The sequence below is a fragment of the Octodon degus genome, unplaced genomic scaffold (assembly GCF_000260255.1).
Source record: "Octodon degus isolate 3935 unplaced genomic scaffold, OctDeg1.0 scaffold00329, whole genome shotgun sequence".
Classification (NCBI taxonomy): Eukaryota; Metazoa; Chordata; class Mammalia; order Rodentia; family Octodontidae; genus Octodon; species Octodon degus.
This window is the reverse complement of record NW_004524905.1, coordinates 512,985-527,096: the sequence shown is the minus strand read 5'-3', so window position 1 is coordinate 527,096 and position 14,112 is coordinate 512,985. Positions and strand designations below refer to the sequence as shown.

Sequence of the window (14,112 nt, the reverse complement as noted above, 5' to 3'; positions counted from 1 at the left end):
TTAGAAGGCTAGGGCCAAAATGTTGGCTTTCCTTGTAGCCCTCCTTTTTCTCTAATTTTGGTCTGCAAACTTAGGTTGTTAACCATCCAGAAGAAATTAAAGAGTGTCTTGATACATTGCTGAGTTGCCCATGCTGGGCTCAAACTCTCAATCCTTCTGTCCCAGATCCCCAGAGTAGTAATATTACAGGTGTGCACCACCACACTAGGCAAACCTTTTATCTTTTCCTTTGTTTCATTTTGTCTTGGCTCAAGATAGGAGCTCACTGTATAGTGCAGGCTAGCCTCAAACTTGTGCTTTTCCTGCCTCAGCCTCCCATGTGCTGGCATTACATATCTTCTGCAAAATGTATGTTAAAATTCCTTGCATTCCATCTTCACAAATGCCCAAAGCACAGCAGACTAAGTGCAGGGTTCAATCCCTGGCACCACATACCACGTCAGCCCCGCCCCTAGAGGCACTGAGCTGGCTACCAAGACCGGGCATGGTGGCACAAGCCTGTAATCTTAGTGCTGGGGAGGCTGAAAACAGGAGGTTCACTAGGAGTCCGGGCTGTATAGTAAGACCTTGTGCCAAATACATTAAAAAAAAAAAAAAAATGCCCAAAACACAACAGAAATCATGCAGTGTTCTGCCTGAATTGGGCTTCGTAGATCCCATTTTTCATGTCTATCTGTTTGGCCCTCCTACATAATAACCCTTCGAGGTGCCTGCCTTTCCACTGTTTTGTCCTCATAAGTTGTTGATGTGCAAACCAGAGGTTTCCGTCTGTGCAGGATGCAAAGCAGAACCCAGTACTAGTGGGTTACGGAGGGAGCTGAGCTCCATTCTCATTGAGACACGCCACTGTGCCCCAAGAATTCTGCCCGGACCCCAGCAGACTCTTACATGCCTTATATATTATTTAATCTCTTCCCCTTCAGTACTATTTTATTGTTCATTAGACTGTTAAGTTTCATGGCTTCCTTTTGAGTTTCTAGTATTTTCCTCCTAAGGCTATATCTTATGAGCTTCCCACGCATCCAACAGGAATCTTAGAGCAGGTGTATACACTGACTATCAATTTTTTTCTACAGGTGGCATGTGCAGAGTACAAAACTGTCACCTCATTAAACTGAAAAAGATAGACATTGACTAGGATTTTAAAATTATTTATGTACAGTATTTTATTCACTATTTACTGCAATATTTTATTCACTGTATTGTACTGTTAATGAGAATTGAAACCTGGGGTGCTCTTACCACTGAGCTACATCTCTAGTTTTGGAGACAAGGTCTCCTTAAGTTTCCCAGGCTGACTTCAACCTTGCAGTCCTCCTGCCTCAGCCTCTCAAGTCCCTGGGATTGCAGGTGTCCACCACCACACTTGACTTTATTTTATTTTATGTTTTAGTTGATACAAACATTAAAAATCGTTGGTAGCAATGGAATACCTTGTAATGTTTCAATGCATGTATTCATTGCATACTATTTACATCGGGTTAAATGTCAGTCTCTCCACGCACATCATTTTTTAGGGCAAAAGCTTGCAAAGCCTTTTCTTCTAGCCTTTCGAAATGTGTAGTGTAAGATGGTTCATATACATCCACCTGCACACTAGCACCCAGAGCTGCCTCCTCCTTCCTGCTGCACTGTGACTTGGTGCCCATCGACCACCCTGCCCCCACTCCTCGCTGCCACCCTCCCTGGCACCTGGGTGCGGCCATTCCACGTGCAGCCGCTGTGTGGTCGATTCCTTAGATGTCCCTGTCTGAGTGAGGCCACAGTGCTTGTTGTGCTGTGCCTGGCTCTTCGACTCAACATAATGCTCTGCAGTCCCACCCGTGTTGTCAGGACAGGATTTCACACTCCTGTGGCTAGGCAGGATTTCATTTCATATCTGTCTCAAGTTGTCCTCACCCATTCATCAGCTTAGGAGATGCCCCTCTTGCATCGATGTCTTGGCTCCTCTCCACAGCGCTGTTGTGAACTTGGGGGTGCGGGTGTCACTTTAACATATGGACGCATTTCATTCCCAGGAGCGGGAGTGCTGAGACCTGTGGTGGTTCTGCTGTTTTGTTTTTTGGGCACCTCCCATACTGTTTTTGACAAAGGCGACTCCAGTTACATTACTGCCAAGGGTGTGAGCAGGTTGCTTTGTCTCCACATCTTTGCCAGCACTTGCTAGAAGAGAAGGATTTTTGAGAGGCAAAGCTCTGGTAACTGGAAGTTAAAATCCTGCTAAGTCTGCAAAATGAGCCTTATGTAGGAGACAGCATGGAGCTTGTTAGTTTTCAGCAGCTCTGGAACAAATTAGCCCAAACCTAGCAACGCCTGATTCTTATCTCACCTTTTCCGTGGGTCAGGAACCTGGGTCCTGCAGTTTCATTCAACCTGTCCATGTGTGTGTTCGGAGCTTGCGGCTTTTCTCAGGTACCAGCTGCTGGCAGAAACCGGCTCCTCCTGTACAGGCACACGGTGGCCACTTGCACCGTGAAGGCTGGCTAGAGGGGTTCTCCTTCCCATCTGCTGAGATACAGTCTTGTAGAGTCGACAGGACTGTGTTAGCTTTGTCGCTGTGACAGGATATCAGAGAAAAACCACTTACAGGAGGAAAGGTTTGTCTTGGCTCCCAGTTTCAGGGTTTCAGTCCATTGTTTGGTTTCTGGCCCTGTAGTGAAGGAGACCATCAGAAGGGAGTAAAATTGCTCACCTCATGGTGGACAAGATGGTGACCCCCAAGCAAGAAAGGCTGACAAGGACATACCGAGAACTAGGCAAATCTCTTAGTTGCCCCCTCAGTCCATTCAGCCTGATGGTCAAGATTCACCATTGTGGTGATAGCCATGGGAGGGACATCTTGTCTACCCCACCCAATAAACTAACATCACTTTAGGCATAGTCTCTGCAGTAGAACTGAGTTTTAGGTCCTGCCCATACGCATGTGGAGGGGATTATATAGGGCAGGACTCGCTTCCAGTCCTTCTACTCCATGTAAAACGTAAAAGTTTGCTGTCCGTGAAGATGCCTAAAATGGATGACATGCTCCCAACCCCTCCACTCTGTGGACCTGCTGGAACATTGCATCTACTGGAGTCAGCAGCCCTCGCTGACAGATGAATGGTGGTTTAACCTCATGCAGAAGACCTGGCTCTTGTTCTCTGTGGCCAAGGTGCTTAGGAGTCCAACTCGGTTTGGCTGTGAGGAAAAGCAGAGGTGGTCTTGGGAGCCTCAAACACAAGCCCTGGAAACCTTGTCCAGTCCACCGCAGGGTTCTGTGGAGAAGCACAGGTGCTGCAGGTGCTGTCTTGGTTCCCATGGTTTGGCTGGCCACCGGAAGCCCTGGTCTCCTGCAGACAGGACAGCAAGGTGACTTGTGTAACTGTTTGGCTCCTCGTCTGTGGCCATCTTTCATCTTGGGTCTGCACAGAACGACGAGCATCGAGTTTATCATGCAACTAGCCAAAGACTGAGGAGTGAAAGACACTGCAATTCCTCCTCCCTGTGGGACCACGTGGCCACTTTCGAAGGGCAGCTAATGACAGCGCTGCTGTGTTCAGTCACCTTCTCTGCATCCCCAAAGCAGCACTGAGCGTGGATGCAGTTCCGTGTGCTGGTCCATCCGGGGCTAGTTCCCAAGGATGGTGTAGATTTTGGTTGAATAAGCAGTCACTTGTTTGTTCCTGCTGTTGGCACTGAATCTGGCTTTCAGATACAATTTTTACCTTACCTATCCCTGCTGACGCGTCTTTTTTTCCAGGAGAAACATTTCACTCAGAGATAGGTTACAGATGTAGATAAATTTATAGGTTTATGTAGATGCTTACAGATATCAATGATCTTTTTAAAAATGTATTTAGTGCAGGGTCTACAGGGTTTCACTCCACAGATCGGACTCCTAGTGATCCTTCTGTTTTCAGCCTCCCAAGCCCTGGGATTACAGGTGCGCACCACCAAGCACTGTCTCAGTTGCTGTCTCAACGGGCCCTGGAGGCGGGGTTGGCACAGAACACTGGGGATCGAATCTTAATCTTTTCCTTACAGTGCTGGGTATTGAGCCCAGGGCCACATGAGTGCTAGGCAAGCACTTCACTACTGAGCTGAAATAAAATGGACTGTGAATCACGTATTAACCACTGTCATGTATTTAAGAGCATGAACCTTATTTCCTTCAGTTGGCTTAAGAAGCACTCAGAACAAAGTACGGGCAGCATTTCAGAACTGTCTCTGGTTTCTTCCTGACAGAGGGTGGCGGCTCCCACTTCGTGAAGACCTCATCGCCGCGAGGTGGGGCTAAGATGAGCATAACCAGCGACGAGGTGAACTTTCTGGTGTATCGGTATCTCCAGGAGTCAGGTAAGAGGCTCAGCTTTCGGCAGGAGGACAATTTGTGTTCTGCACAGGATGAGCTGTTGCACAGCAAGAGCTGAGCACACCCCCTGGGGCGGGGGCTGAGGCGAGAGCGAGGCGGGAGCAGTTCAGTCTCTTGGCTTCCTCAGGGCCAGGGCGTTTATGGAAGACGGTACACGTTTGAGCCTTTTTGACCCAGCATCAGAGATTTGTAGAAGCTTCGTGCGCACTAACCCAGCCCATCTCAACGGGGTTCGAGGCCATCTTATCAAATTTAGCAGAGTTTCGGGTTCATCCTAGCACTTGCAGTTGTGACCAAAAGTAGCGACTTGTTTTATGGCAGGAGATTCAGAGGGCCAAAGCATATATGGTCCCTACTACAAAATGCACCTGCCTTTATCAGCAGGCATTTATGGGTGGCTGGAAAAGGAAGCTCGTTATGGCCAGGCTCTGTTATGGACTCGAGGGATTCTTCCAGAGAGCCACTTGGTTTCTAAAGTAAAACGTATTTTTAACTGTGAAAGCATGAAGGTATTGAAGACTTACAAGTGGCATTAATGGAAACACATCTTGTACCCACCAACCCACCTCCCTCAAGGAACAACCCATTTCCGAGGTGGTAGCGATGTCCCCTGGCCCCATTTCTGGATTTGCTCCCACTCAGCCTATGAATTTACTAAGCTTGAATGTTTGCATGAATGATATGAAGTGTGGGTAGGTTAGTTCCTAGGGCAGTGTAACGGGGGACATGTGGTGGTGCTAACAGAAATTGTATTGTCTCATCTTTCTGGGGGATAAAAGTCCAAGGAACTGGCAGGTCCATTCTTCTGCAGGAAGTAGAGAGAATCCATTTCATGCCCCTCTCGTTGCTTGCGGTGGTTTTGCTGGCAGGCATTGGCAATCCTTGGCTTGTAGCTGGGTTGCCTGGACTCTGTGTGCACATTTCCCTCTTGTCAAGACATAGTGCTGTTAAACTGGGGCCTCCTCGTACTCTAGTATCACCCTAGCTTGGCTCATTGCGTCTGCATCAACCAGTTGGATGCACATACAGAATTCTGTGGCAGCTGTCTGTTTCTGTGGCACGCTACCCACGGTAATCCAGTCTGAAGGAGCAGAGGTTGACTTGGGCACATAGCTTCCAAGCTTCCAGGCCATGGACACTTGGGCCTGCTGCTTCTGAGCTCATGGTAAGGCTGCATATCACGAGAGTAGGGCATGGTAGAGGAACATGTACGTCGTGGTGACGGGGAAGCAGCTCCCCTCCAGCACCTTCTCAGTGACACAGCTTCCTTTCACGGGGCTCCCCGGAACTCCGCCACTTCCCAGTATATAGTGTCATGAGCTGGCCACTGACTGTCCATGCATGGGCCCCAGGAGATGTTTTATATTCAAACTATAGCATATTCTACTTGCAGAACAGTTATCTCCCATGAAAGCATCCTAAATTGAAAACACCCTAAGTCACATTGCATTTCGTACCTTCTGAACATCACAGCTTAGCCTAGCGTATGTCAGTGTCTTGGTGTGCATGAACGAGAATTTTGGTAGGGTTTTCCTGATGAAAGCATCAGAAGTTGAAAAGCATCCGGTGCACCAAATACACCTCACCCGTCCCGTGTCCTGGTCCACGTCGAAGTGCATCATAGACGTTAGATGTTCACCCACATGATCGTGGGTCCCCTGTACATCCAGGGGCTCCTGCATCCATCACAAGAGACGATTGTAGCACCTAGCCCTGGCCTGGGAACAGACCCAGACGCAGGGCTCAGACTGTACCACGGTGAAGTTGAAAGCTTGCAAGCTGAACCACTGTAATTCAAGGGCTGTTCCTGCTCACACTGAGGGGGCGACCGGGTCCTGAGGGTCTGCGTGGCCTTTTAGACACTCGACCTAGAGAGGTGGGACCGGCAGGCACTGGGGCCGCAGAGGATGGCACAAACCCCCGTCCTGACAAGGGCGTGAGGTAGGCTGGGAAATTAGGGGGCAACAGCGCTCATATCCCAGGTACCACCTAAGTGATTAGCGTTGGGTGGGGGCTGGTCTGATCGGAGCCCATATAGAATGGAGGCAGAATGCCAAGCCTTTTCTGATTTTAGTTTTACAGATGGAGGCCTAGCCTCTGGGTCCTTGTTGCCAAACAGGCACTTGCCAAGCAGGGTCAAGGCCCTGTGAGTCTGTTCCCCGCACCACCAGAAAAAGTAAAGCCCTAAACTGAAAATAGGAATTTGACTTCAGCCTTCTACAGAACCTTGTGTGTGTAAAAGAACAAGGTGGCAGCGACCTGGTGGCAGCTGAGAGGTTCTCCTTGGTACAGGCCCCTGACTGTGCTGTAGCTAGGTCATGAGGCGGGTGTGCTTTTGTGGAGTGGAGTCAGGTAACATCCACGTGGCCTTAGAAGTGAGTGATCCCTCAGGCCTTCTGGGGATCTGGGGAGCCAAAGGAAAACGCAGAGCTGTTTGGAGCAAGCGGCAGAGGTCGGGTGGATTGTAGCTTGGGTGCTTGCATGCTTGGGAACAGCGCAGACTGGGTAGAGCGCCCGTGCCGTGCCCGCCTGGCTGGCTTCTCCTGGGCCTGGGTAACTGCCGCGAGCAGCCTCTACATTGCACTGGGAACCACAGGTGATGAGGAGCTGTGTCTCTCCTGCGAGTGGGGAGCCTCTGCACCAGCTTCCCTGTCCCCTGCCCAGTGAATCGGAATGTTTCCGCAGCGCCCGCTGTGACCCCGGGCCCGGTGCACGTGTTCCGCCTGCTCTGTGCGGGCAGATCTGTGCAGGTATCAGGAACGGCCTTGCCACGCTGCATCAAACAAGATTTCATCCTGTCCTTCAAAGCAGAGTTTTTCCGCCACGATTGCTGGTTATATTTGGGGCTAGATCCTTCTTCGTGTGCTGTGCCTTGGAATTTGGCAGCCTCTGCCCTCTGGATGCCAGGGGCATGCTTCGTCCCCTCCACCAGGACAACTAAAAATGCCCTAGAACGTTACAAAGTCGCCACTGCTGAAGAACCCTGGGTCTAACTCCTTTGGCTGTGGGGATTTTCTTCCGGTTATTTTGGTCTGTGGGGGAGAACCGATTAGCCTTCCTCCGTCCCGTCCCGTCTTCTCCTTGGGCTGGCGACTGCTAGGGGCAGAGCTAGGTGCAGGGCCTGTTTTCGTTAAAACTTTCCAGGGTTTTTTTTTCCCCCAGAGGAAGGGGAGAACATGCCAGAAGCACTCTGTCTGGCAGCCAGTAAAATAATCAGCAGCAGACTTTGGGTCCGAATGTTTTTCCCTGCGCTCTCTGTAAATAGGTCCCATAAGCAGGAAAAGGCTGCTGTTCTGAATAGTGGTGAATAACCGCACCTCCAGAATGGTGAGGCAGCCTCTCCTGCGGTCTCCCTGGCACCCCCAAGTGAGCTGGGCTCTACTGTGAGTCCTGGGCTGCGGGTGCTTCGTACGCGAGGCATGTTGCCATGGATTTGGGAAATCATTTTAAGGTTCTGCTCTCTTAATTTAAACAAAAGTTCAGGACTTATTGCTCAGCTGGGTCTCTAAAAATGTTTTTTGATTGCAGAGGTCCTTTCACATTGCTAATGTGTTTCTGTGTTAAAAAAAAAAAAAGCTCTTGGAGAACAGGTGAGGGAAGCCTTTCTTGGGGGGCTGGTGGCCTGGGCTTCAGACATAAATGATAAAGGGAATACTCATTTCATCAGGTAATAGGTAAGGCTTGAATAAAGTCCATGTTACCAGTCCGTGGGGTCCTGGAAGGCGGTGATGTCCCATGTGGTAATGGGACCCCATTAGGTGTTGCCCATACACTGGGGTGGGATGCTGGGGAGTCCAAGTCCACCCCAGATTGAGTGCCCCTGGGTTGGGACGCACAGGACCCAGGAGCTGAGTCACTGTCTAGTACAGCAAGAGAGTGCAAATTAAAGTTGGTAAAAGAAGAAATGTGTGGTCCTAAGGCCACCGGAAACCAGACTTGGCTTCGGGTGTTTCAGTTCTGAGGCCAGGGAGTAGCACGGCAGTGATGTAGGGCAGCACGTGGCGACGTGTGATCACGCGTGTGAGATATGGCCAGCCACACACACTCACTTAATGCTGGGTGTCCATGGAGCTGTGAGGGACCCACAGTGGGGGCGGACAGTGGAGTCACCGCCCCTCCTAGCGCTGCTAGTTGTCAGCTGTTGCCTCTTAGCTGGAAAAGACTGTTTCTCTATACTGTTCTCTAGGTTTGATGCTAGCCACGTACAGTAGCAAAATGTAGGGATCTGCATGCAGGTTGTGTTCCTGTTCAGCTTTGGTGCTTGGATCTTTATGAAGTTTATTCTTGTAATTGGTCTTTGACTGTGAGCCAAGATTCTGCCTCTCCCCATTCCCACCTCCCTTCACCTTATGTTGGGGTGTAGATCTGACACACTCCCACAGACTCTCTTCCTGCGTTTGGAGGTGGGGCCAAGTTGGAAGAGGTAGTCGTGGAAGACCTGGAAAGGCTGTGGCTGCTCCAGGCTCCTCCCTTCGGTTCCTGCTGCCTGGCTGCCCCGGGGTGAGGACCTTTCCCCAGCCACAGCCTTGCACCGCCCTGTTTGGGCCTCAGAACCAGCCTCAGAGCCACAGGTTCCATCTGTGGATGGAAGCCGGAGCCCAACAAGCCTCTCCTCTCTGAAATTGCAGCTGTTGGGTATTTTGTCCCAGCAATGGAAAGAAACTACTAGGTCATCTGTTTAAATGAGTTTTTTTATGTTTGTCAGAACAGAAAAAGCCCCATTCCAGCTAAGTTCACAAAAACCAAAAAAAAAAAAAAAAATGTTTTTAATGAGAACTAACTAAATTTTGCAAATAAGTCTTGGCCGTGCTTGGGGTTGTTAATTTGTTAGAAGGGGAAAACAATTTGAATGAAAATCAGTTAAGTGTTTCTAATTATAGTGGTTTAAATATGTAGCCAAAAAATAAAACTCTTACGTGTTTTAATACAAAAAAAGGTTAAATTCTGTTAAAGATGTAGAGATGGGGCTTAAATTAACCTTCTCCACTTTAAAAGGTAGTGATAGGGCATTCATTCATGATACCCCACGATGTGTGCTTGGAATTCCAGTGTTCTTGGAACATGAAGCAGGAGGACAGGGTGAGCTCAGGCCAGCCTGGGCTCAAAAAAAAAAAAAAAAAAAAATCAGTGATTGTCTTGGGTGCTTTTTTCTAATTGCTGGGACAAAATGTCAGACACACAGAATTAAAGAAGAAAAGGTTTATTTAGTTTTGGAGGTTTTAGTCCGTACTCGGCTGGCTCCAAGGCATAGAGGCGCATGGCAGAGGGCAGCCGTTCACGGTGTCAGGAAACAGCAAAACAGCAAGAGCGAAGGGAGGAGCGGCAGCGGCAGCGGCTATCTAGCCCCCTCCCTCCTTACACGGCGGGCAGGCTGTCCGCCCCGGGGCAGGCGTGGCCCTCCCGCCCATAATCCCAGCTTTGGATCATGAATCAATGGCAAACTCTAGAACCCACGCCCAAACTGCACGAGGCTCTGGGGGGACCCTCTAGCCAGACACAAACCATAACAGTGATGATGTGCACAATCCAACACGTTCACGTCTTCTGTTTTAGATAAAATAAGATAGCAGCTTAGCAAGATGCCTCTCTACAGGGACTGTTCACCACCACACTTCAGGCCCGCCTGCTCTGAAATTCTAACGTGACCGTAGAACTGTCTAGCCTTGATGCCGTTTATTTCCTGCGCAGTTCCACTCCCTTTTGTCCCTTTCCAGGTCAGTTAACAAACAAGCTGTCTGGACCGTCAGACACAGCTTTGACCCTTTCCTCTGAGATCCCTGTGTGCCCTTATGTGTGCCTGCTCTTCCTGCCAGCCTTGAGATTCATGGTCCACAAGGCAGTACCATTTGGCTTCCCTTTCCATCTGTATCTGTTCCATGTCCGGCTCTGCACTGTCCCCATTCCTAGGGCCGATGCTAGGCCTGCATACACACACACACACACACACACACACACACACACACACACAGCCTGTCCACTACAAGCTCCACCCCCAGCCTCTGTGCTGACTTCCACCCTGAGATCTCATGTGACATTTCCCCTGGCTTCCTTACTGTCACCTCACACTGTCACTGTCCTTCGTCTGCCGCTGTTGCTCACCTCCAAGGAAGAGCCGCTTCTGCTCTGCTCTAGAATGCCGGCACAGTTTGTCTCAGTCACACGATGCGGCAGACGTGATGACTTTATACACGACAGAGTTTACTTTCTCACAGCGCTTGAGGTGGGAAGCCCATGATCAAACAGGGTGGTGACAGATTTGGTGTCTGGCGGGGATCCACTTCCTGGTCACAGATGGAGATGGCTCCGTCTTGCTGTGTCTGTCCCCAGGGGAGGGAGAGGCAGTGGCCGTACGTCTCTCTGATGACAGCGCCAGTCCCGCCCGTGAGGCACCACTCTGCTTCAGCACCTCCCAGAGCCCCCTTCCTAACGCCAACGCCTTCGAGATGAGGATTGCAGCAGAGGGATTTGGAAGCGTGGGGACCCATTCCAGCCCCAGCACTAGCACAAAAATGCAGCTTGCATGCAAGCACGCCTTTCCGTGGTAGCTTTTCCACACTGCGCGTCTTCCAGGCCCTCACCTGTACAATGAGCCATCTGCTCCCCTCAGTGTCCCTGTGTCCCAGCACTGGTGGCAGGAGATCATGGTTCCTGAGCACTTGTGAATGCCAGTTGTGCTTCTCAGTACTTGACAAATGAAGCTGGTTTTTTCCCTGCCAACTCCCAGGAAGGAGAAACAGCTCTTCCACTCCTGGGGGAGAAACCAAGGTATTGGGAGGGTCTGGGCTGCTGCTAGCAAGCAGGGATCTCCCTTTCAGAACGGGCCGGAAGGCTCCACACCTTCCTCCCTTATGCATTCTTCATTGTAATTGACAACTAAAGTCATATATTTAGGCTGTGCAGCATGATGCTTAGAAATAGGTACACATCGCTCTTCGGAGCTAACGAAAAGACACATTACCTCACACACCTGGCATTTTCTGTGGTGAGAACAGCTCAACTCTTATTAGCAGTTTTCAAGATGCAATATGTTGATTTTTCTTTTTTTTTTTGATTTTTGTATTTGTGGGAAGGGTCTACAGGGTGTTCAGGGTCTCACTACTAGATGGGATTCATAATGATTCTCCTGTTTACAGCCTCCCAAGAGCTGGGATTACAGGCACGCCCCGTCTCAATTGCCATCTCGGCATGCCCTGGGGGCAGGGCCAGCAAGGCAGGCCTGGGGATCAGACTCCTGGCCCCTGTGCCTGCTTGCAGGTGCTTTAATCCACTGGGCTATTTGGCCGGCCCTGCAAGATGTAGATCTTAACTGTAGTCACCACAGTGAACTTCTTTCTCCTAGGTAAGTGAACCTTTGCATCATCTGATCAGCAGCCCTTGGTAGCCACCACTCTCCCGTATTATTTTAGATTTCCCACAGAAATACGTTCATGCAGTAGCTGTCTTTCTGTGCCTGGCTTCTCGCAGATTACACGGTACCCTCCAGCTTCATCTGAATTTCAGTGGTCAGAGTTTCTTTCTTTTAAAGGCAGGACAGGAATGACTCCATTCTGTACCCAGAGCCGCGGTATCTTTACCCACTCACCTGATTGGTGCTCCGGTCAGGCCCATCTCTTGGCCACTGGGTAGTTATGCAGTCAGGCTTCGATATACTGACATCATCGACCTTCGTGTGGTGGAATTGCTGAACCCTGATAGTTGTTAGTGTTTTGAGGAGCTCCATTCTGCACTCCATGAGGACCGTACCAGCTTTCATTCCTGCCTACAGTATGTAACAGTTCTCTGCTGCATGTCTTACCTACTGGCACTGGGCATCTTGCAATATTTTGATACTAACCTTTGCAACAAAACCGATGTGAGGTAAAAGCTTGTTGTTGTTTTAATTTGCATTTCTCCGAGGCAGAGGGATGCCGGCTATTTTTTTTCATATACCTGCTGGAAGAATCTTCCCCTTTTAAGTGATTTTTTTTTTTTTTTTTTTTTTTAATGCTTTAGTGCCGTGAAGTTGCTGACTGATTTTCTGACATTAATCCTTGTGCTCCCAGAATAAACATTTGGCTGGGACATTTTGTTCTTTTTATATACTGCCAAACTTGCTTACTGTCTGCTACATGTTCATTTACCTGAGTGACAGAAGCCATGCTGGGATATTCCTTGTACAGTCCTATTGTCCAGTAAGGGTGTCAGAGTGATGCTGGACTCAGGAAATAATCTGGGCTTTCGAAAACTGCTTTCCCACAAACCGGGCCCCATCCCAGCCTTCAGTCCCTAAGACTGGAGTTGAGGAACTTCTCTGTCGTGGACCAGATAGTAGTGTTTTAATCCAAGTCTCAACCATCTGTCTCCATCCTTAGCACAGAAGCAGTCAGTGAAAATATGTAAACCCGCAAGAGCAGAGGTAGTCCTATAAAACTTTATTTAAAGAACAGGCAAGGAGCCAGGTCTGTCCAGTAGAGTGTGGCTGAGTCCTACCCCTACCCAAGACTAGTAATAGGCTCCCAGGGCTTTCCACCTCTCCCGATACCCGAGCACGTATAAGGTGGTGAGCACGCCTTACCTGGCTCCTTCTTAGAAAATTTCTGTATCCCTCCCCTTGTCTAAACTTTTATTTCTTGACCTCTGTTCTTTTCTGTTGTTTGATTTTTTGCAGTATTTGCTTAGACCTGGAGTACTTCATTAACGTTTATTAACATTTCTCCTTGAATGGAGCTAATTTTTGAAAACAGTAACAGTAGACAGGAGTATAGTAGTTCTGTTTAGCCTTCTTCTGTTTGGATAACACACACTCAAACAACTATTAAATTTTCAGACATTTGTCCTTGTGCTACTTGAAGTTATTTTGAGTACACTTGAAGGTGTGAGGGCTACCTGACAGGTCTTGGTGTCCAGGAGTGTGGAGCTTGTCACGCTCTACAGCTACACAGGTGTCTTCCTGTTTCAGCAGGTCAAAAAACAGGTCATCTGTGGAGTATGGCAGTGCCCTCAGTGCTAGGCTTGGAGGACAGATGAGGAGAGTCTAGCTTTTTCTTCCTTGCTGAGGGGCACGGAGGCAGGGAGCTCATGAATATTCAGAGAGTGGTCTGTCGCCACAACTGATACAGGCCACATTCAAAGTGGGCACCAGGAGAGCCCAGGATACCAGGACGGGGCTCACAGCCGAGGCAGCAAGTGAGCTGGCTCTGAGCTGAGATTTTCCGGGCATAGTATTGGACAGAAAATGAAGATCCCAACAGATGGAGCTCATTCTCTAGGCCCAGCATGTTTAGAGCGAAGGAAGCCGCTTGTTGAAGGGAAACCAGGATCCACAGTGGAATGGAGAAGATGCTGGGACGTTGGGTTGTCAGCAACAGATAACATGTGTGATTGATGAGTATTTATAATGATATTAATCATTTTCCCAGCACTGGGAGAAAATATCCAAAACCTGCAAGATAAAGGAATAGAGGTTTATCTTGGCTCATGGTTTCAGCGAATCCATCCATGATCCGCTACGTCCGAGGCAGAACAGCACAGGATGCTGTGCCCCTGGGTGGCAGCCAGGCAGCAGGCAGGGAAAGGAGGAGCCCGGGGCAGGGTGTACTCTTCCACCGAGGCCCCGTTGGCTCACAGCATGTTCAGGTACTCAGTCCATCTGTGGATGAGTCCACGGGCGGATACAGCATTCTACGATCCAGCCTCCTGCCAACAGCAGACCTTTGGGCAACATGTTCGAGGTGATCCATGGCAGCAAGCAAAGTGGCAGCCACTGAGACCATGTTCCCCAG

General features: G+C 49.4%; 1 protein-coding gene across 1 annotated transcript in view; it reads left to right on the top strand.

The window, feature by feature from the left end:
• Tbl1x (transducin beta like 1 X-linked) overlaps window positions 1-14,112 on the top strand; it is a 238,543-nt gene that overhangs the window by 187,460 nt on the left and 36,971 nt on the right. The window contains exon 4 of the mRNA XM_004647820.2: window positions 4,225-4,335. Coding sequence (XP_004647877.1) covers window positions 4,278-4,335 — 58 coding nt within the window. The 5' untranslated portion in view covers window positions 4,225-4,277. The remainder of the gene's footprint in view (window positions 1-4,224; window positions 4,336-14,112) is intronic.